The sequence below is a fragment of the Leucoraja erinacea genome, chromosome 31 (genome assembly GCF_028641065.1).
Source record: "Leucoraja erinacea ecotype New England chromosome 31, Leri_hhj_1, whole genome shotgun sequence".
In the NCBI taxonomy this organism is placed as follows: domain Eukaryota; kingdom Metazoa; phylum Chordata; class Chondrichthyes; order Rajiformes; family Rajidae; genus Leucoraja; species Leucoraja erinaceus.
Window position 1 is genome coordinate 14989047 of NC_073407.1, and position 24060 is coordinate 15013106.

The 24060-nt window shown below is 36.9% G+C and overlaps 1 protein-coding gene across 2 annotated transcripts in view; it reads right to left on the reverse strand.

The window, feature by feature from the left end:
- nup188 (nucleoporin 188) overlaps window positions 1–24060 on the reverse strand; it is a 69722-nt gene that overhangs the window by 41239 nt on the left and 4423 nt on the right. For both annotated transcript variants that reach the window (XM_055660034.1, XM_055660033.1), the window contains exons 2-18: window positions 22957–23011; window positions 21331–21404; window positions 20726–20810; window positions 18622–18702; window positions 18230–18274; window positions 17156–17248; window positions 16939–17058; window positions 14830–15041; window positions 13001–13115; window positions 11098–11298; window positions 9079–9168; window positions 6123–6188; window positions 5053–5172; window positions 4093–4219; window positions 3175–3330; window positions 2440–2566; window positions 1873–1960 (exon numbers count right to left, since the gene is read on the reverse strand). In XM_055660034.1, the coding sequence (XP_055516009.1) occupies window positions 1873–1960; window positions 2440–2566; window positions 3175–3330; window positions 4093–4219; window positions 5053–5172; window positions 6123–6188; window positions 9079–9168; window positions 11098–11298; window positions 13001–13115; window positions 14830–15041; window positions 16939–17058; window positions 17156–17248; window positions 18230–18274; window positions 18622–18702; window positions 20726–20810; window positions 21331–21404; window positions 22957–23011 (1855 nt within the window). The remainder of the gene's footprint in view (window positions 1–1872; window positions 1961–2439; window positions 2567–3174; window positions 3331–4092; window positions 4220–5052; window positions 5173–6122; window positions 6189–9078; window positions 9169–11097; window positions 11299–13000; window positions 13116–14829; window positions 15042–16938; window positions 17059–17155; window positions 17249–18229; window positions 18275–18621; window positions 18703–20725; window positions 20811–21330; window positions 21405–22956; window positions 23012–24060) is intronic.

Sequence of the window (24060 nt, forward strand, 5' to 3'; positions counted from 1 at the left end):
ATGAGTAGTATCTGATTACAACTGTACGGTTACATAAAATCAATTTTTTTGTCCCGAAAACTGTTTAAATTCAAGACAGTTGTTTATGAATAAAGGGTCACAGTTTAAGGATCCAGAACAAGGGGTCATAGTTTAAGGATAAGGGGGAAATCTTTTAGGACCGAGATGAGAAAAAAATTTTTCACACAGAGAGTGGTGAATCTCTGGAATCTCTGCCACAGAAGGTAGTTGAGGCCAGTTCATTCTATATTGGAATTAAATGTTTCTCTAAAATCAGGGGGTATGGAGAAAATTTACAGGATACTCGTTGGATGATGCCACGATCATATTTTGCAGGCTCGAATGGCCTACTCCTGCACCTATTTGCATGTGCTTGTCAATTTCCAGAACTAACTTAAGTAGTTCTATTGATTTCCATTCAGTCACAATATAACCAATTCAGTCTGCACAATACAAAACATTTTCCCCAATCGGGAAAATGTACATCATTCGTGCTAAGTCCAATTTGGGTCATGGAAATGCATGTTATAGCAGAATTACCTTTATATTAATATTTTCTATCTTTCCAATGCACATGTGAAAGCCCAGAAGAGGGGTTGTTTAATCCAATAACATAAAGTCATAGTTACACAGCATGGAAACAAGTCTATGTCGGAGATGCCCTATCTATGATGGTTCAATTTGCCCGTGTTTGTCCCATGTCCCTCGAAACCATTCCTAACTGTGTACCTATCCATGTGTCTTAAAAATGCTGTTACAATACCTGCCTTAATTAATGCCTTTGGTAGTTCGCTCCACAACCTGAAAAGGTTGTCCATTAGGATCCTATTAAATCTAGCCCTTTTCATCTTGAACATGCCCTCTGGTTTTTGATTTCCCTAACAAGAGTAAAAGACTGCGCATTCACCCCGTCTGTTCCTCATTTTATACACCTCTATAAGATCACCCACCTAGCAATTTGCACTCCAAGGACTAGAATCCTAGCCTACCCAACGTCTCCATTTAACTCAGCCCCTCTCAGGCAAAATCCTCGTAAATCTTCTTTACACTCTATGCATCCTTCGTATATGAGGTAGTTATAAACTGAACTCCAAATATGGCCTCATCAACGTCTTGTACAACCGTAACATAACATCCCAACTTCTACATTTAATATCCTGACTGATGAAGGCCAATGTAACAAAAGTATTTTTTATCACCCTATCTACCTGTGGCACCACTTTCAGGGAACTATGTACCTGTACTCCTAGATCACTCTGCTCTACAACATTCCCTAGGGCCCTACCACTCACTGTGAAGGTCCTGCCCTGGTTTGACTTCCCAAAATGAAACACCTCACACTTTATCTGCATTAAACTCCACTTTCCCAGCTGATCAAGAACCTGGTGTAAATTTTGAGTTTAAATAAGCATCAATTCTCAATGACCAGGTGAAAGGGCACCTATTTCAGATCAGAAGGTTCATGGTTTCTCTTTGGAAATCGATAGGTCATGGAATGAAAAACAGCATTAAAAAAAACCTCACAACATAAGATGCGGTCATACACAAACTTCCTCCTATGGCGAGTTACTAATCTCACCTGCGTTGTCAAGAGGAGTTTGGCAAGCAGACACTTAATGCTGCCACATAGAGTGAACAGGATAAGAGGAAAAAAGGAAAAAAGCGAGTCAACGTCCGCTGCATCCATGACCTTCCTGAGAGTAGAACTGCAGAGGACTGAGAACAGTTAGCCTGTCCACACTCTCAGGCAGTAGAAGTTGTATGGCACAGGGAGACCTAAAGAGATGGGAGAAAATAAACATTCCTTGGCTTCCACAGGACCTTAAGAACATACTTTGCACAAAATTGCTGATTGTTCCCATCAAGTCTTACCTTGGCTGGCATCCGTGTGGCCAGGACTGTCAGGGTATTTACGCAGGAAGCAATCACTTCCATTGGAGGATTCATTACTGAACTAAGTCTGCAACAAGCAGAGAAACTATCAGCATCAATTAAAAAAATGAAATTGCTGCCACATATCTATGCATTGAAATGCCTAGTACTTCTAAATATGTTCATGTGCAAAGGGTATGTGAACAATTCCATCTTCATGCAGAAGATATGACTATTCTTTGCATAATTGGGTTTGTCACCACAGGCAATGGTTGCTCTTTAGGCGAAATGTACAAGTTAAAATACAAGTCACAACACTAAACCAATTGGGAATAATTTTTCATCACATTTTTCAAATTTTGATTCGATACATTGTATAGTTTAGTTTATGTTTAGTTTAGAGATACAGTGCGGCAATACCCGCACATTAACACCATCCTACTACTAGGGACTATTTACACATACTGAACGTCATTGATTATACTATTTTTATTTTCTGTGCAACCGATATAAATGCCAGTAAAGGAAAATAGTGTCACTTTCATGAATATATTTTTGAACTCGTACCTTTGAATTAACATGTACAAACGTGAAGTGATTGGCAGCAGACAATCTGTAATAGACCAATCTGTGCTGACTATTCTATGTACCAGATCAATGATAGGTTTGACTTTCTGGCAGTGAAGGAGAACATCTGGTAAAAATAAAACAAAATTATACATAAAATCTATTGATATACAATTATAGAATTTTATCATTTCAGAGTTAATACAAGATATGATGATAAAATAAATTGAACGCAGCCATATTATTCCAAGGACAAAATTGCCAACCAACCTTAAATTTACTATGAACATCTTAAATGGGAAAGAACCATTTTATGTCAATTGATAACAAAATCTGTAATATCTTTGCAGTTCCATCAACTAAACTTTGGCAAATGTTCATCATTTGAATGAATGAATGAACAGTTTATTTCGGTCATACATTAAAAAGAAGAGAACTTTACAATCTGTGTAAATATGAACCAACACTGTATCCATTTCACACAACGTTCACATAATCAATGACCGAAAAAGAAATAGGCTGAAGCCACAAAGCTTATTTGTGCCTATCCTATAAATTTACATAATTCAGCAGTGGGCTGTTCAAATATTTGAGCAAAATTACAATAGCGTCATGCGAAAATACTTCACAAACAAATGTGACTCTTTAAAAGTTGTTCCAAACATCTGATGCAAACGGACTGGGATAATAGCCGCGAGTAGGTAAAGCTATCACACAAAACAACTGGTAACTAACCTGCTGTTGAAACCACATGTAGCAGCATCTCAATCTCACAAGTGAAAATTGTCCAGCCACTGTATGAGTAATGCCAACGCACAAGGTAACCCTGAGCTGTAGGCATCACAGTTCCATATGTACCCTGAGGCATACGTATATTGGCCTGTCCAGATCCTAAATGAGAGAAAATATTGCTGACGTGCATTTAAATCATTACAAAGAAAAATAAAAGCTCTTCACTGTACCTTGGTACATGTGACAATAAACTAAATTAAACTGCTGGTATAGTGCAACTCAATTTTATTTATCAAATTTCAGCCTAGCAAGCATATCAAGACATATCATTTGAGTTACCAACCTTTTCCTTGCATCTTTTAAAATTTAAATCTTATTTTTCAAACTAGAAACGATTTTACTGTGTTCAGCAAATCATTTCAATAACATAATAATGTGGTGCAGTTTAACTGCCATGGATAGTTAGCTTTGAATTCAACCAGGTTATCTAATGAAAGACCAACTGCAAAACAGGAGAGGATAAATTATCTATTTCCATTTAAAAGTGAGCAGTGAAGAATTTGTGTGCCCAAACATTGCATACCATAATTAAAAGAACAAATAAACTGAGCCTGATCATTTTATGTGTGTTCAATCTTAAAATAATAAATTTATTTAGGTGATATTGAAAAATTATTTTGAAGGGAATAAAATATGTTTTGCATGCATGTTTCTATGTCTCCTTAGAGTTAATAGTGTTTGAGGTGACAGAGTTGAATTCCAAAGTGACTAGTCTAAACATTAGCTGTATTATATGTCTCTATATCATGCATTATTATCAAACTATGTATCTTAAAAATAAATTAAAAATCTATTTTAATAAATGAAATGGGCAAGATTATCATAGGGCTCTGATACTATGCAAGATTATCTTAAACTTACCAAGCGGATAAAGTAGTTTTGGTGTTTGCCTTCTCCACTGAGTTTCATCCTCATGTGAAAGTACATCGTTTGGTTTATGCTTGTACAGCTCTGTATAACATGACATTTTGTCCAAAAAGCTGTAAACCTTCAACAGAATATAAAAATGAGACCATGAAGTCAACCAGAATATATAGACGTAATGGAGATAGAATCATAGTAACATTGAAACAGGAGTGTGATAAGTATCTGAAAAGAATAAATTTGCAAGGCTAAGGGGAGAGTTCAGTAGAGTGGGACCAGCTGATACAGACTTGATGGGCCCCCAATGGCCTTCGTTCCACCCAGCCCTCACAAGCCGCTTTATTTAGTTTAATTTGCATGCTCTAAATCACTTTCAAAATCTTATCATATTATGTTCGCTTCTTCCTCCCAAAGGCCTCCTCACAAGAAGATTCATTAAGTCTATTACTGCATAGATCTAAAATTATCTTTTCCCTCGTTGTTTCCTGAACACATTGATCTAGAAAACCGTATTGTATACAGCACATGAATTTGCCCAATATGGAGACCAAAATACACCACGATTCCTATATTACCCTTCAATGATGCATCTTTAATTTTCTCATTCTTGACATCTGTTACAACTATATGACGACCTATGAATAACTTCCTCTATTTTTCCAGCCCTGTTTTGTTTCTTAATTGCACAGAAACTGATTCTACACCATGATCTGCTGAGCCAAGATTGGCTCTCATAACTCTTCATTTATTAATAGGTCCACCACTACTTTTTCCTTTTTATAATTCAGTGCTATAGAGCTGTACATCATGAAAAGGGCCCTTCAGTCAACCTTGTCCATTCCAACTAGGCTGACATATGGTTAGTCTTATTTCTCTTCATTTAGCCCAAGAGTACTTAATCAAAATGATAATCTTGTATAGAATTGTTTTGAAATTGCTTTTAAAAAGGATGCATACCTTTTTAGCTGTGCTTTTGTCTGAGATAAGCGCTGACAGCAGCTGCAACAGTGGTGCCATGGATTGTGGGAACATTCCACAATTGTTGTCCAACAAGACAGCAAGACCCGTTGTGGGTTCCTTCAGAATAAATACAAGGATCAGAATTTAAATTAAATATTATGAAGAAATAAAAAAGCACAATTAGTGATTTTACAAAACAGCACTTAAAACCTTTACTCTTTATATCTTCTCATAGCAAGCAAGCTTCGTTCCACAAAAAAACTCAACACTTCATGAACTGAAGATTTACAATCCAATGCAAGAAGTGTAAAGGATCAGATGCCATACGTTATTTCTGAACTTTTTTGCTCATAAGTGATGCACAAGAATCATGAAAGAGAGCAAAAATCACCAAAAATTGAGAATTGCTTTAAATTTGTTTTAAATCTTGCAAATGCGTTTCTACTCTCGCCTCTAACATTATCAGAAACGGCACATATTAAAAATAGTTAGAAGCAATAAATTAATTGCTGAAAGTAGACAGGAACTACAACATTATTGTTGTGCTAACCAGGCAGCTGCATGACATCCCAATGGTTGGCACAACAATAATGTTGTAGTTCCTGTCTACTTTCAGCAATTAATTTATTGCTTCTAGCTATTTTTAATATGTGCCGTTTCTGATAATGTTAGAGGCGAGAGTAGAAACGCATTTGCAAGATACAAAACAAAATTAAAGCAAATTTAAAGCAATTCTCAACTTCCACTTTGTTTGCAGAGTACAAGAGACGTGATGAAAAGAAGAAGATACACCCATCATCTGAGGCCAGCAGAATAACCCTCACAACAGGACATGCTCTTTCTCAACATGTTCTGAATCGTTAACACTTATTTCCATTGTTGGAATTAGTACAAAAATAGTTTGAGACATCAGTTGTGGAATTGATAACTATATCAAGCCTGCCATTCATAAAATAGCCAGAACGATACTATTAGTTGACAGAACATCTCCATCCAGAATTAGACAATTTTAACATCACATTGAACAAAAACAAATGACTTTCTTAATATAAGCATAATGTACTCACTGTATCCCAAAAAAGTTCAGCAAGATTAGGAGCTGCAAACACTTCACAAGCTAGGTTAATCAGATGCTGGAAAAGAAAAAAATAAATTACATTTCTGCTAAGTACTCAATGCATATATAATTAAAATATACTCCTGAAGTCCATCTAATTGAACAACAGTAATTTGTGATATAGAAACACATTTAATGCAAAAATATTACAAGATCTTTGCACTTTGTATCTCAAATAAAAATCAATGCAAATCCATAACATACATGGCAGTATTTGATGTGCCAATAGAGGGCATATGCACAAAAGCTTGGTCAGTTCTCAGGATCATAAAGAGAAGAAACAAAGGTCTAGGAAGGAAATGCCAGATCCTGCAATCTTGGGATCTGATGGCACAATCAAAGATAGATAAATCAAACTTGGTGAGGATCAGGATGCTAAACTGGAACAAGAAGTAAATGTCATTTGATCTCATCCGACTACATTCCCAATGGGATGAAAAGTTGTGCCATTCTTTTAGGCAGACCTCAATAATTCTCAAATGGTTTCTAATGCTTTACTTAGGGTAAGTATGGAACAATTTTATGGGAGTAATACCATTCAATACACTTGAAGGTACATTAAAACACTTACATCTTTTGAATATGTCCATTGAACAATCTCAAAATGCATCTTGACGATATTGTGAAATGTATTAAGAAGTTAGTTTGTTTATGCCAGTGGATAGGCCTGTTGCATTTTTTTTTCTCTAAGGAGACAGTATATCAGTTAAAACAAGGAACTGATTGTGGACTTTGGAAGAGGAAAGATGAGGACCCACAATCCTGTTTTTATCAATGGGACGATGGTGGAGAGAGTCAAAAACTTCAAATTCCTGGGCGTGCATATTTCCGAAGATCTTTCCTGGACCCAGCACACTGATGCAATTATAAAGAAAGCACATCTGCGCCTCTAGTTACTGAGAAGATTACGGAGATTTGATATGTCAAAGAGGATTCTCTTGAACCTCTACAGGTGCACAGTAGAGAGCATACTGACTGGTTGCATCTTGGCCTGGTTCGACAACTTGAACGCCAAGAGCGAAAAAGACTGCAAAAAGTTGTGACCACTGCCCAGTCCATCACTGGCTCTGGCCTCCCCACCATCGAAGGGATTTATCGAAGTTGCTGCCTCAAAAAGGCAGCCAACATCAGATACCCACACCATTCTGGCCATACACTCATTTCACCATTGCCATCGGGGAGACGGTACAGGAGCCTGAAAACTGTAATGTCCAGGTTCAGCAACAGCTTCTTCCCTTCAGCCATCAGGCTATTAAACACAACAACAAATAAGCTCTGAACTACAATAGACTATTATTATTGCACTATAATTGATTGTTTATTGAGTATGTGTGCATGTGTATATATACACACACACACTGAATTTGAATTTTTTTTTCTCCCGTTATGCACTATGTTTACATATTTTGTTGTGCTGCAGCAAGTAAGAATTTCATTGTTCTATCTGGGACATATGACAATAAAACACTCTTGACTCTATCCCTCTTATCAGTTCTGAATGCCACACTGGCAAGAGCCAGGACCAGGGTAGAAGGATAGATCACAGCAAGAGTACACAACGATTAGGCACAGACTAGGCACAGGCAGTTTTTTGTTTTTTTTTAAATATAATGGGTTCTATGCATGAGAAGCACGACAAGAATCATCCAAAATACACTTCCAGTAATAGCATAATCTAAAAACAGGCTGCAAAGGAAATAAAAAAAGTATATTTTCAATGTTAAACTAAACAGCACTGAATGCGAAACATAAACATGTATCGGGGGGTTGCACGAAAGGTCACTGGGTCATAGGGCTCGACGCATGGAGCCTCTAAATCCAACTGGAAGACATCCGTCACTTCCGGTATGTTATTAATGCTAGAAACGCGTACTTTCATACCTGTTAAAAAATGCCAAAATGTTGAATTTTTATGCTGAGAAAAATTGTGGGAGTCCGGGTAAGTGTGACAGACATGTATCCAACTTCAGAATTCCAAACGTGAAGCGAAATGAAGGTATAGAGAAGCAAGAACTGAAGGGACTACAGCGGCTAAAGTGCTTGGTAAACATTTAAAATATTGGGAATTATCGCGTTTGCTCACTGCATTTCATCAAGTAAGGCATTATTTGTGTTTTTTCTTGATTCCTTTGGATTCTAATAATTCTCAGAAGTGATAAATCTGGCTGTAAATTTTTCTTCAGATGCGTTTTCATTTTGTATGTAAAAACCCACGAGAACTATGGGCGATTAAAAAAAATTACAGCCAGATTTATCACTTCTGAAACTTTTTAGATGCCAAAGGAATCAAGAAAAAACACAAATAATGCCTTACTTGATGAAATGCAGTGAGTAAACGGCCAATGTTCGCCAAGCACTCTGGCTGTTGTTGTCCCTTCACCTCTCGCTTTCCTCTACCGTCATTTCTCCTTACTTTTGGTATTCTGAAGTATGCTAAATGTCTCACACGCTTATCCCGATTTCCATAATTATTTACAGCGCAAAAACTGACAATTTCAGCGGGTTTTAACGGGCCCGCTATGCTGGAAACAATGGTAAGTGCCTACCTGCAGCACATCGCGTGTAATCCATTTGGAGTAGCTTAGCAACAGTACGGGTCATGGGTCGTGACCCGACTACCGTGAAAACTCCCTATATCTACTTGATAAAAGCTCTGTAAAGCAGTCATACAGATTTTTTTGATTTATGTGATTTTTTAAATCCACAATGACTCCAATTTTATTGTTACGAGCAGAAGTACAGTCTTCAAACGTTGAACGTCTACAGTTAATGGACAAGAGAAAACTGAATTCCAATTTCAAAGCTACAATTATTTTTTTTTTAAATAAAATCCCTAATTTTTCCCATATGGGATAAATCTACTAGTAATACATTTTTTTTTCAATACCAATGGTAACATGTAGTACCTGTTGTTCTCCCAAGGTTTCTTCTTCAAACGATGTTAAGACAAATGAGAGAAGTCCATAGATACACATTCGTGCAGTACTTGCTGTACACTGAAACACATAGAAACAATTCTGACACCATATTTTAGGTATACAGGTACTTGAGGTAGAAAGTAATGTAGAAACAAAGAACTGCAGCTTCTGGTTAATACACAAAAGATCAAAATGGTGGAGTAACTCAGCAGGAGACATCTCTGGAGAACTGGTCTCAACCTCAAGAGATGTTGCCCAACCTGCTAAGTTGCTCCAGCATTTTGTGTCCTACAAGTTAATGTCCTGTTTTTCAACAAACAAACCCCAAATCAATACTTGGAAAATAATGCAGTGTAGATCCAATGTTAAACTTTTATTAATATAGCACAATTAAAAAATTGTCTCACTGTTAGAGAGCCACTGCCTTTCCCGTACAAATTAAAACAAGGCACTGTATGTGTACAATGTTTTCCTCGAATCATCTTATAATCCTCAAAATTTTATCCTAACAAACCCTTTCACCAAACTCAATTTTACTTTCCAAAAATATGGAAACATTTATGTTTACCTTCATCCAATTATGACCTACTATACAAATCCTGTTTTCATTCATAACATAACTGATGACTGTAGCTTTAATTTCTCAACCCTAAACTCTGAAGTTCTTCCTTAAATCTCTCCATCTCTCTCCTTCAAGATTCAACTTCAAAGCTATTGCTCCTACCGAGCTTCAGTCTTATATTGTAATATTTCATATTAGTTACTACAATATTTGAATCAGTTACACACGTTACATGACTTCTGGTATTTTACTTCAGTGAAGTTGTAATATAAACACAAGATGTCATTGGTAAATTGAATTCAATGATTTTCTTGGTAACTTATGCTGTACGCACATACTGGCTCCCCAGTGTATAAATATTCAAAACTGGATCTGCTTCGTTTTTTTTACTATTAGAGAAACTGCGTGGAAACAGGCCCTTCAGCCCACCGAGTCCACGCCAACCAGCAGTCAACCGCACATTAGTTCTATATTACACAACAGGGATAATTTACAATAGGCAATTAACCTACAAATCTGCACGCCTTTGGAATGTGGGAGGAAACCGGAGCACATGAAGAAAACCCACACGGTCAAAAGGACAAAGTACAAATGCTGTACAGACAACACCTGTAGTCAGAATCAAACCCAGGTCTCTGGTGCTTTAAGGCAGCAGCTCTACCTCTGCGCAACTGTGCCTCCCCATTCCAGTATTAGTTCATCCGGTATATTTATTGCAGTATTTTTCTTAAATTGTTATTTTCAGAGGTTTTCCTATCAGAAAATTCAGTTACTATTATGCTGCAAAGAACATGGCAGGATCCTGTTTACTCATTAGCATTATATTGCAATAATTCAAATCGTGTGAGGATTAATGTTCTTTGCAATATCTGTACTATTTCATTGAGAATGATGTTGGTGCACACTGTCTACATTAAGCAGGGTGGCTTAGTACCCGTTTTCATTTCTGTAAATAATCTACCTATTCCCTTTTCTCTACAGAATTCATAAACTGCAGGATTTATCTTCTTCACAACCACCCACCCTACTTTTCTTTCTTAGTTATAAATTGCCATTGCAGTATCTCTTGCTGCACAAGGTTGTGATGGAAATTATGACAAATTGATTATTTCTCAGTTGAATAATAAGACAGATGATCAAATGAATCAACATGCAGTCGTGGAAATACTCCAGACTCAGATATTTGGGGAGAATGGGAATTAAGTGATAAGGGAATAAGACAGAAAACATGATTTTTACCATATTGTATTGAACGTTGGAGTCGGTTTGTATGGCCATATATTACTCTTGCTCCGACTTCTACTGTTGTGATGCAGAACCAACAATGAAAATAATGGCCTCGTAGAACCTTTATATGTCAACGTGAACCTTGGGTCATATCCTCTGGACCAAGCCTTGCAAGCTTTCTTGAACAATTATATTATATTACTTCCCAGAGTACTCACGTTGTTTCCTCCACTCCCAAGTGCCTTAAGCATCTGTGTCATGTACTGGAAGGCATTTTGTTGGATAGCAATGCTCCCCAAGCGCCTAATTACTTGACTTGATTCATCGAGACACAAAGTATGACGCAGAAGAGCCCAGGACAGAAGCACTGGAGCATGGTGTGGTATGTCACCCAATGTCAACAGCAGCTTATCCATCTCCTGCAAGATATATATTTTGATAGGAAATTTATATTGTGCTAAAAGTCCAAACTACTTCTTAAATACAACACTGGTTTCAAAGAACTCAGTGACAGCAAAACATAATAAGCTCACTGAATTCACTGAATATAAAGCAAATAATAAGCACTCACACCTAACTAGGTTTTGATCATTGTAAAATCCATACAGAATGTCCTTTACACTTTGCAAAAAACATTTTTTTTCATCATATTGCATTATTCATTTCAAGAAAAAGAGAGCAATCATTCTGGCTGTCACAGAATAATGAAAAAAGAAGATTTGTGGATCTCCTCAAACACTACCCTGGGAATGTTCATTTGTTTGCACATAAGAGGTCACGGACACGTTCTCAAAGAAAATTATTTAAAACTATATTTATAAATTCAATTGTTAATACTGAACTAGTCTGAAGAGATGTGATGGCAAATCCAACTGATAATTTCAGGATTACAATGAAATATAATCACTCTGTTTTTTAAAATAATACGGTTTAGAGAACATACTCACAAGAGAACCGCATATGAACACAAGAATCAGAAGCTTGTGTAAGCCAGTAACCCTCTCCAGAGTGCTCCACATTCAGAACAATTACTGATTCAATCTTGACCTCAACACCTTTCTCACTCTCTCCAAAAAGCACTTAGCCTCGTGTAGTATAAAAGTCTGTCAATCTATGCCTTGAATATATTCAATAATTTTGCCTCCACAGCTCGTAGACAATTTTTAAAAAATCATGACCCTCAGCAGAAATGCTTCTTACATTTCAATAAGATTACCCCCTTAGTTTTCTTTACTCTATTAAGGACAGTCCCTACCTACTTGACCTATTTACACATGTCAACCAGTTAATCTCAGGAATCAACCTTGTGAACCTTCTCTGCACTTCAATACAAAAACATCTAGCCTTAAATATGGAGACCAACACTGTATTCAGTATTCCAGGTTCAGTCTCCCTGGAAGCCTTTAAAGCTGCATCATACCTTCCCTACTTTTCTAATCCATATCCTTTGCAAAAAGTTGAACATCCCATTAAATCAATTATTTTGTGTCTGCATCCAAACCGTTCATGTACTAGCATCCTTGTAACCACTTTAACGCAACAATTTAACAATTCACTATCTATGGTGGTTCATTCTTCCTTCCAAAGCTTACAACCTCACATTATAGTCTGCGTACCAATTTCTTGCCCAATCGCTTAACCTATCAATATTTCTTTGCAACTCTTTGAATTCTCCTAACTTACTAACCCACCTATTTTTTTGTGTCTCTTATTCAAGTCATTGCTACAGACACAAATAGACAAGGCTACAACAGCAATCAACAAGTTACTGATTGCTGACCTAAATGGGACCCGCTCATCCACTTCCTGTCTCCATAATAACCCTGTGCACTCTTATTCTGTTCAATACCTTCCAGAAATCTAAATACACTCCATCTCTGATGATTTTTATTTTTTAAAAGTTCCTCCCCGATCCCTCCCCAACTTCCCATTCACGCATTGATTATCTATTATTGGGATATTTAGTGTCTTCTATTGTGAAGATCACCGTATTCCTTTTAATGTATTTGTAGAAGTTCTTATTATCAGATGTTTTATTACACGCAACATTTAAACCTCTTTGTTTTGTAAACTGTCCAAAAGAACTATATACACATTTATAATTCCACCTCTTAAGTTTACCTGGCAAACCTCTTGTGTGGTAGCAAACTGATGTCGGTCTACACTATCCTCAAGGGCACATTTATGTAAGAAATCAATGTCCATTCCCTCCACCAGTATCAATGCACTGAAATATCTGTGGAGCACAAAAGATGATATGATTTATGACATGGAAGAATTAATAGACGGATCTATACAATGTAGTATTTGGAATCTGGCAGATACCTTTATTTATATGATTAAACACTTCAAATCTCTCAAATGTAGGAGTAACACAATCTCAAACAAAATAAAGGATACGGGGCTGATCACTCCTTTATTTATTTATCTATGTATCTATCTGTATATATCTATTTATTCATCCGTTTATTTATTTATTTATAGATATTTATTCATTTATTTTTTATCAGATCCTAAATTAAATCCCCTTTTCAAAGTCACTGAGAATTTACTAATAAATGCCAACAACTTATTATATATCCATGAAATAGACAATGTTGGCAGGTTATGGTTCCGGAGTCAACATCGAAGATCAGAATGTTTAACAATTGTCCTTGTGTTAATCTGAGATTATGGCACATTTACTATTCAATTCATATGAAGATAGCACAAGGGGCAGCACAGTGATGCAGCGGTACAGTTGCTGCCTAACAGCGCCGGAGACACAAGTTCGATCCTAACTACGAGTGCTGTTGTAGAGAGTTTATACATTTTCCCTGTGATCTTCAGGTGCTCCACTTTCCTCCCATATGAAAGACATGCAGATTTGTAGGTTAATTGGCTTCTATAAATTGTCCCTAGTGTGTATTTTAGAACTAGTGTGCGGGTGATCACTGGTCAGCGCGGACTCGATGGCTTGTTTCTAAGCTGTATCTCTAAACAATCAATCACAGTCACGTAGCTGGATGATTCAGAATTCAGTTACAAGTTTAATTGCTAAGGAAAGTAAAGACTAATGAATTGGAATAGGTCCACATGACAATTGAAGAGGTGCTGGTGTTCTTGAGGCATATTAAAGTGGATAAATCCCAAGGGCCTAATCAAGAATATCCTGGAACATTGTGGAAAACTAGGGAAGAGATTGCAGATATATGTGCATCATCTTTAACAATGGGTGAGGTACTGGAGGATTTCTAATATTGTGCCTTTATTTAAGAACATGCTAGGACATGCTAGTGAACTACATTTGAGAGTGTTGTGCGCAGTTCTGATCACCCCACTTTCAGAAGGAATGATGTTTACTGGAATGGAGCCTGCATTAGAGGGTATTAGTTATAAGACTTGATTGTTTTCTCTTTTGGACGGGGCACATGGATATGCAGGGAATAGCCTTTACTGACATGGATGAGTTGGGCAGCAGGACCAGTCTCCATGCTTTATAACCATATATGTGTCTCTATTTCTGTATCTACAATTAGAATAGTCTTACAAATTTACATTAATCTACAAGTCCTTATTAATTATGTAAAAGCAAAATTCAACAAATGGTTAAGGCAGAAATTGTAGAAAACATGTATGTAAATATGTATTAAACACTTACTCAAGGAGCATCAATGTGCATTGCAGTTGTGAAAGCAAGAACATTTCTACTTTTCTAAAAGGGTGGAACAAGAATCTGAAAGAGGGGGCATCCTGCTGTCACTACTGAATAAACTGCAGCATAACTGGAACATTACCCAAATGTAATAGGAGGCAGAATATAGATCCACTACTTGTCGACAAAATTAATGACTTTTTCCACATTGCATTCATACAGCAATCTCACATTTATAAACCTTAAAAGAACAACTTTTTTTTCAAACTATCTAAATATATTAATTAGGTTAAATAATTTGCCAACATATACTCACCCAATGCGATCAACTAGTCCATCCATGCTTTCATCTATGAGGTGTCTGTTTGTTTGCCGTGCTCCAAATCCCTGCTCTTTAAATATTCTTGCAAAAGCCAGTAGATCTTCAGGTCCCATTTCAAAATAGGCATAATATAGGAACATAATCTCCAAAATAAGGGCCTGCTCCCTAAGGCATTGTATGAACCAACGAGACACATGACGTTCTGTCTGCAGAAAAGCAATGAAATTCAGTAACTGAAAGCAAGTTTTATTTCAGTTAATTCTAACAAATGGCTAAGGAAGATTATGAACCACGAGATTCCTTTGAAGATTTCTAAAAGATTTGCAGGCTTGAGCTAAACTTCATAGTCCATAAAATAGATGTCATAAATATACATTTGGAAGATGGTAGTGTTTGGAAGAGAATAGGATAATTTATCAGCATGGCATCAGCATGGCTTTGTCCAACACAAGTAATATCTTATGTTTAATTAGAAGTGTTTTGAGGAGAAAAAGATGATTGATGAGGGTAGGTCAGTGGATGGTGTCTACATGGACTTCATTAAGGCATTTGACAAGATCCCTCATTGTAGGCTGATCCCGAATATTAAGATGCATTGGATCCACAAAGGATTTAGAACTAGTCTACCCATACATGACAAATGTTAGTAGTGGACAGGAAGTTTGTGACTGGTGGTGTTTTGCAGGGATCAGAGCTGCAATTTCTTGTTCGTCATATATAAATGACTTGGATGAAAATGTAGATAGTCGAGAAAGTTTAGACACACAAAAAGTGTTGGAGTTGCGTACAGTGAAAAACGATACAGCATCAATTAAATCAGTAATATATATGGGCACAGAATAGGAATTTAATCCGATCATGCATGAGGTGTTGCACTTTGCTGGTCAATGGGGAAAGCATACAATTAATGGCAGGATCCTTAACAACATTGATGCACAAAGGGAATTTTGGGCCAAGTTCCATAGCTCCCTGAAAGTATCTATACAAATAGTAAAGAAGGCTTATGCTTGCCTTCATCAGTCGGGCATTGAGTATAATCTGCCAGGAGGTCATGCTATCTAAATAACTAAATTTCTATATCGCTATCGATATAACTAAAACTCTCATCTTGTATATATATTTGTACCAATGTTCCCAAAATACAGCCAAAACGGTACACGATAGCGCAACAATTTTAGGCCCACCTTACTCACCATTCATCTGGGGTTTGCAGTAGCAAGTTTCGTTCGATTTGACAAAGTAATTCTCTTAATAAACTTTACTTCATTTTATTTTTTATCTAATACTTTCGTGTTTATTTGACTGGTGTCACAAAGGGCACCCAACTGGTCCTCAGCTGTGCCTGCGCAGTTGGGGGGAGGGTTGCCTTTCCCGATTTTCAGATCGCCATTTTTATCTAATTCCCAACGGCTCCAAGGGTCATATAGGTTTGAACCAGGAATAAAGGTTTCTACTAATGGTCATATTCCAATAATAATTTTTCTGAAGAATGAACCTGCATATGTGCATTTGCTAATTTTTGATGGGAATATTCCAGAATTGTACAAGCATAGAAAGATTATTTTTAATATTAATTTATATCATTAGCTGATGGTTGGAAAGAAGCACCAAAGATGGCAGATTTAATTTTTACATATGTTGTGAATATTTCAATTTGAAATGTTTTATGGCGTCACGATGGGGATAAACTTTAATTAACCACATTTGCTGGGCCCGTCGGTCGCGTCACAATTGAAAATGGCGCCAGGCCCGCCAACCCTCCACCAACTGCGCAAATACTATAATGTTCTATGTTCCTAATCCTAGTTAAGCAAAGTTCCTTAATCTGGAGTGGTGACTCCATACTTATGGTTACAGTTGAGAAATATTCACATATCAACAGAAAGTTAATCGCTGGAACCGCTGAGGATGGGAAGAACATCAATTGAAGTAGTGCGGCCTCACAAATACACTTCTCAACAGCAAGCTACATCTGATGGCAATGATATTCATCCCATCTTATATAGTTTGGAACCGAAGCAACATGATCCAATCAACAGGATGATGGCAAAATAAACAATATAAAAATGAATTTAACGGAATACAAAATCAAATATTACACACCATAAGATTCCCATGAGATTCCCAAGTTGGAGCTTCAGTTCTGAATAGTTCCTCAAACTGCTTCCGATAATTTGTAACCAGTTCCTTCTCCAGCTTGTCCACACATTTTGAATACTCTGCCTACGAAATTAATAAATACGTACAACTGTAACATTGCTCACACTTCAGTACAGTTTAATTCACCCAAAATGCCTATTCATGTATTACTTTAACTCACCCTGTAAGGATGTCGTTCATCCTGAAAATATGTGAGTAGGTACAGAACACAACGTAGAGTATAAATTCTTTCTTCATAATAATATTCTGCAATCTAAGCAGAGCAAGACAAAAAATAATCAATTTATTCTAAGATAAATGCTTAAGGTGTAAATACGGGCAATGCAAGAATTCAGCAAATGGCAAGTGAAATTATATTTGAATGTGCAGGCTATAAATTATTTCTGACTTCCACAATTTGAAATACACTGAGAAACTAAATGATGTAAACCAAACATTCATGTTGTAATAAGCAGGTAAGAACAAATTTTGTTTTTTTTTGTTACACATCGCCAAATTCTGCTTTAAAAATGCTGGCCAAGATGAATCAGAAATCACCACCTCTGCAGCAAATGAATTAAGTCAAAGACAGTCCAGCAACAAAATCACAGCTCTGAAAATGCTGCAGCTCAAGAATTCTATTTTGGTAAGATATCTGAAAAACCAGAGTTCTCAAATTTCTCCTCTAAATAAAAATGAAATTATAAAATGCGTATTGATTTATTATTTTAAAGCTGTTTAAGTGTGTTTCCGGACTCTACGGCTCTGGGTACAATCACCTTCTCCCATATAAGGAATGACATTAAGCTTTTTGTTTCATCCCATGTCTCAAAATGACAAGAGGCAGCAATACCAGTTTCTCAGGATCAATTGAAAAATAAATAAAAGCAAATCAGTTGATGCTTAATTCCATTTTTAACATAAAACATATACCAGGAAAAATGGCAAAATGAGGAGCTCGGACACCATTCCTTTAAATGCTTTCATTATAAAAGTCTTCCAAAGTAATTTTTTACTTCCCCTCCCTTTCATTTGTCCCTAACACACAGATCAGGAGATATGAAATGTTGTTCAGCAACTGCCCATCTAATCTTACACTGCCTTGTGGAAGGCCAGAATTTCTGGTTTGCATATTCTCTCAGCAGCACAGCTGTGAAGAAGAAAAGCCGATGAAAGATAAAGAGGGAGTTCATATCCAGATTCTCCATTAACACATCTGCTGTACTTTTTAATGTTTAAATATATAACCACTAACCTTTAGTTGCAGGGCTTGGCTCTGTCTCTCATCCTGCAAAACTGCCTGAAAAGGATAAATATAAATTAATAAATGAATCAGTAACATGATGTTAAAGCTGTGAACATAAAAACAAAACTCTTTAAAAGAAAACAGTATGCCGGAATTTAATACAAAATTCATACCAGAAATTAGGCTGAATCAGACCCTAATTCAATTTTCAGCACAAACTCTACACGTCAAACTAGTTTTCAATTATAAACTCAGCAAATTTATGAAGATTATTAGTTAATAATGGAAGAAAACCGCGATAACGCCAAATGAGCTACTATGTATCTTCTCATGAAGTTATATTTCCCCAATTCAATATCTATGATTAACCCACTAGAATGCCCTCGCCAAAAAAGCCATACCTTTATTGAATCCTTTGTGCCCCTGTAATCCTCTTGAAGATATGATTGTAATATTTGAACACTCTGCTGCTCATCCAGACTCTGTCCAAGAATTAACCAATTATTAGAAGAAATTATAATGTTGTAAATAAGCATAACATATTCTTTTTATTTTACAAACAGATGTTGTTTTTAGTCAAACACAACGGAAGCTAATCTTGAGAACTCTTGCTCAAAAAAAAAAAAATCACACTAACAGTTCCTCGAATAAAAGCAGTTGTGAAAGACATTTGTTTAAGCCATTCATCAGCAGGCAAGACCAGGTTACAATTCACAATTCCATGATCACGAACTGCAAAAGACATATCCAAAATGTTTCTCTTTACTGCCACCCATCTTCTGACTACCTTCTCTTGGTCTCCTCACTTTCATTTCTCTTTACCCGATTCTACTCCCAACACAAACCTGATGCCTTCAAGCTCTTCAGCTCTCCCCCTTTTCTTTCCCTCCTTTGTGAATTCTCTAAGCACATCTTGTCCTGAGACCAACATTACCACTTAAATAGCCCAGCTCAAATTCACTGAACATCATATTTCACCGAGAGAAATGTGAAGTCATTCACTTTGGGAAAAAAAATGATAGGGCAAGTTATTTTCTAAATGAGGAGGAGCTGCGTTGTAATGCAACGCAAAGGGATCTAGGGGTATTAGTACATGAATCACTGAAAGTTAGTATGCAGGTGCAGCAAGCAATCAGGAAGGCCAATGGAGTTTTGGCCTTTTTGCTAGGGGGATTGAGTAAAAACATGGAGGTCTTGCTACCACACAGTATTAGTGAGACCACACATACACAGTCTGGGGTCCATACTTAAGAAAGGATGTACTAGCCCTGGACTGCAGCGAACTGTTTACAAGATTAATTCCTGCAATGAGGGGATTGACATATGAGGAAAGGTTAAGTAGGCTGGAACTCTACTCTTTGGAGTTTGAGAGGCGATCTCATTGAAAGATCGTGAGGGGCCTTGATCGGGTGGATGCACTGAGGATGTTCCCATGATCGGGGGGAAACTAGAACTAGGGGACATAGTTGCAGAATTCTTTTAACACTGAGATGAGGAAGAACTTCTTCCCCCAGAGGGTGGTTAATTTATGGAATTCACTGCCCCAGGGAGCAGTGGAAGCAGAAACTTTAAATATATTTAAGACTAAAATAGATGGTTTTTTAGCTGCCAATTGAGGGCAGGGATATGGACCTAGGTATTAGTATAGTAAGACCTGAGTGATCTCCTGGACAAATGTCGATCGCCTGGATTGGGGTCGGAGAGGAATTTCCCGGATTTTTTTTCCCGAATTGTACCTGGGTGGGCCTCCCCCAGGAGATCACGAGGTTCTTGGGGGTGGAGAGGGGTGATAGCGGTATAAGGGGGAGGGAGTGTCTTGTGTTCTGTGTCCCTACTGTTTGTGGGTAATGTGTCTGTTTAGTGTTCAGCCATGAGCGAATGGCGGTGCGGGCTCGACGGACCTGGTGGTCTACTCTCGCACCTACTTTCTATGTTTCTATGTTTCTATGATGTATTTCTCCTTGTTCTTCTAGACCAGTTTTCAGCCTGTCACAAATTACCACACCATTTGCTCCAACATACAAGTCCACAATTATCTAACTGAACTGAACAGAATTGAATTGAAAGATACCGCGTAGAAACAGGACCTTTGGCCTTTTGAATCCATGCCAACCATCAAACAGCCATTCACACTAGTTCTATGTTATCCCACGTTCACATCCACTCTCTAAACACTATGCAATTGACAGAGATCAATTAACCTACAAATGCATGCACCTTTGGTATGTGGGAGGAAACCGACACACCAGGAGGAAACCCACATGGTCACAGAGACAACGCGCAAATTCCAGAGACAGCGCCCAAGGTCCGGATCATAACCAGGTCTCCGGTGCTGTGATGCAGTAGCTCTACCAGCTATGCCTACCCTTGAGTAGAAATGTGAGAAAGTGGACAGGTAGACACAAAGTGGAATTCCTTTCATAGTTCCACTCAGATTAAATTTCAACACAGTGCCCACACAGGAGACTGCATTATGACACACAAAATAACAATCATGGTACACACCAAGAATTTGCTGATCCGTAGTCCAAGTTCCTTCAATGGTACCACCACTTCCTTATCAGACTTCAGCTTATCCCCAGAAGATGCACTGTAACAGAAACATAGTAGTTAACAAGCTTACTAAACTTGATAGCTACAAAAAAAGCTATTTTATCTGTAGCAATGGCTAGGGGTTGTTTATTAAATCCAAATATTCCAAAACATAAATTATACTGGTGAATACGTTTGCATCCAATTTATTCTTTACACTGAACATTGGTGGCTAACTCGTGAAATTTATTTATATTGAACAGATATTAAGCAACTAACTTAAAGTCAGAACATAGCATAAGGAGCTGAACAGAATACTGCATAATGCTGTCCTTCCCAGTAATCTACACTTACATTCTCGCTGATTATTTTCACACTTTAAATCAATTAACTGTTCACTCAATGTACCCAGCAAATGTATATTCCATTCCCATTCTCTTATACCTCAAACTATAAGGAAAATACAACATAAAAAATAATTATACTATTCAACAATGAATGCAAGCTTCATTATGCTTGGAGCGTTTATTCCATTAAGGAAATGTTATCCCAATTATTAACTGAGGTTTCAGTGTTACCTAGGCGGCTTATAATATGAAAGTCCAGTCAGTAACCGGTCACTATGTCGGTCCAATTCAGCTTCAACCTGAGCCTGAAAGAAAACGAATATATAAAACTTTAACCTCTACAATTTATTCACCTTGTATATTTCACCTATTACATTTAGCTTTTTCCTTGCAACCGCTCCGTTACCCACCACAGACTGCAATTGTATTGGTAGATCTTTTGTATATCGTACCTGTTCTAATTTTTCATCCTACAAGTTTCCCTACTAACAACGATCACCTATTTATAATCTTCTGCTGACACTGTTTTTATAGGTAGAAATCAACACACTTAACACTCTAGATCAGTGTTTCCCAAAGTGGGGTACATGTACCCCCAGTCTTACACGAAAGGTCTTCAGGAGGTACGCGGCAATTCTCAGCTATGTACTACTAAAATAGATTAATTATTAGAAAAAAAATACTGTGGTTACAAATTATCTTATACATACACATTTGCAAATAAATTATATATTTTGTATAAATTCCCCTACTCAAGTTGTGATAGCTGCTGCATTTGGGTAGTTTGCAGTCTCCCGCGTGAGTTGTTAATGGAGAAGTGGACAAGTTCGAGGGAACAAATTGAAGATGGCGTGATGATTATTTATAATACGGCATTTACAGAGTTTACAGATTAATCTAGAAAAGTATTTCCCTGAATTGGACATGGATATTGAAGTGGATAAGATACCCATTCAACATCAATCAATCAGTGCCAAAAGGAAACAGAAGAAGAACACCTTTTTAACTAGCTTCTGATGGATTCTTGAAAAACAAATATAAAGATATAACGCATTATCTTCATTTTGGTTACAAACACAAAATGAATTTCCAGAATTGTCAGATAAAGCCCTAAAGTTAATTTTGCATTTCAAAGCTCATACCTGTGTGAAGTTGGATTTTTGGCCCTTGTGGACATTAAGACGAAGAAGATGAACCGCATATTAGATGTCGAACCGCAACCGAGGTTGAAATTAACAACTACAGAGCCAAATTTTGCCAAAATATTTTCCCAACATAAGCTATTTCATCCTTCACATTGATGATAAATTATTTTTATTCATGGATACTTTATTAATTTTATTCTAGTAATTATACATTATATTATAGAAAACTTTTGTTTACATGCGACCTTAATCCAAAATAAAAATGTATGCAATTTTTATCGACTTTTACAATGAAATACGATTGGTTTTAACGAGGGGTACAAGATGCTTACGAAAATTTACTAAGGGGTACACGGGTATCAACACTTTTGGAATCACTACTCTAGATTGATATAACTTTTGGTTTTATTTTCAATATATGTAAAAATGTTGTGAAAGAAAACCCAATGTACACCAACAAATGTCATGGAAGGCTGTGGTCATAAATCTGCCAAAATACGAATTACTACAAATAGGAAACCACAGACTATGTGTCCTTTAAAATCATTTTAGGCCATTGTCACTGGTGTAGCCCCTCAAAGGATTATTTACACTAATATACCATACTGTTAAAGCGACTGGAAATTCTGGAGAAATATCAACACTTCATGTATCCTTGTGACATTAATCAACCAACTTCAATTTGGAGCTCAGCATATCGAGTTGAACTTACAGTGTCTCTTAGCGCCGATCTTCCCAGTAATATCGTCCAGAGCTCTCGACTACTCCTGTGAACAAGTTAATATTCTTTACCAAAGAAATTATATCATAATATCGAATTAGCAAATATGCACAAGATGAAAACCAAAATGAAAACGATGTTGCCTAAAGAGATAATCATGAGGCTCTCACTTTGCCTAATTTTACTGAAAACTTAGTGATGAATTTTACGACACTGAACTCATGCTCTCCATGAGCAAGAGCTGACATTGGCTCTCAAATTAATCTTAAATAGGACATGCAGCCAGAGTGACATTCTTATCTAAACATCCGTTCAGTTGGTTACATTGCTTTTCTATAAGTTGGCTTAAGTTTGTGATTAAAAGAAACAGCAGTATTGACTGCTAATCATGAAGAAAACAATCACAAAAAAATTGACCAAAAAACATACTGCTGGAGGAACTCAGGCAGTTTGTTTTATGCTCAGGATTGCGGCACAAAAATCTGCATTTACCATACATTGGAGGACAGGGATTCATCAAAGGCAGCTTCTGGATTTCTATGTAAAACAGACCCCATAGGTTGGTAGCAGTATCATGGTATTATGAAAGCAATTAGTAACATTTCAATGGGAAAACCCAGAAATATCATTACAATAAAACTCTGATAACACAGCATGTTTAGTTAGGACTTTGTAGTCTGGTGTTGCACCATCGTATTTTGCAGATATTTAAATGTTTTTTATATTAATACCCCAATACATAATTAATTCCGATTTTTTACAGTTACACAATACTATAGAACAGTTTCCGAGTTGACAAAACAAAACATCAGCGAGTGAGAAGGGTGAGCAGCAAATATTACTTGCAAATCATTGGGACATAAATGGCCAGATAGCAGATTACAGAAGCTTTACCATATTGCAGCTCCAGAAACCTTTTTTTTAAATTAATTAACAGGATATGGCCATCACCGGCAGGATCAGCACTTAATGCCCACTTCTAATTTACCTTCAAGATGACACTATGGATCTAATGTGGGCAAATTGGATTGGTATCAACTTCTCCATGCCAGATAATAGGAATCTTAAGTATCTGCAGTCATTGCCCTTGAAGAT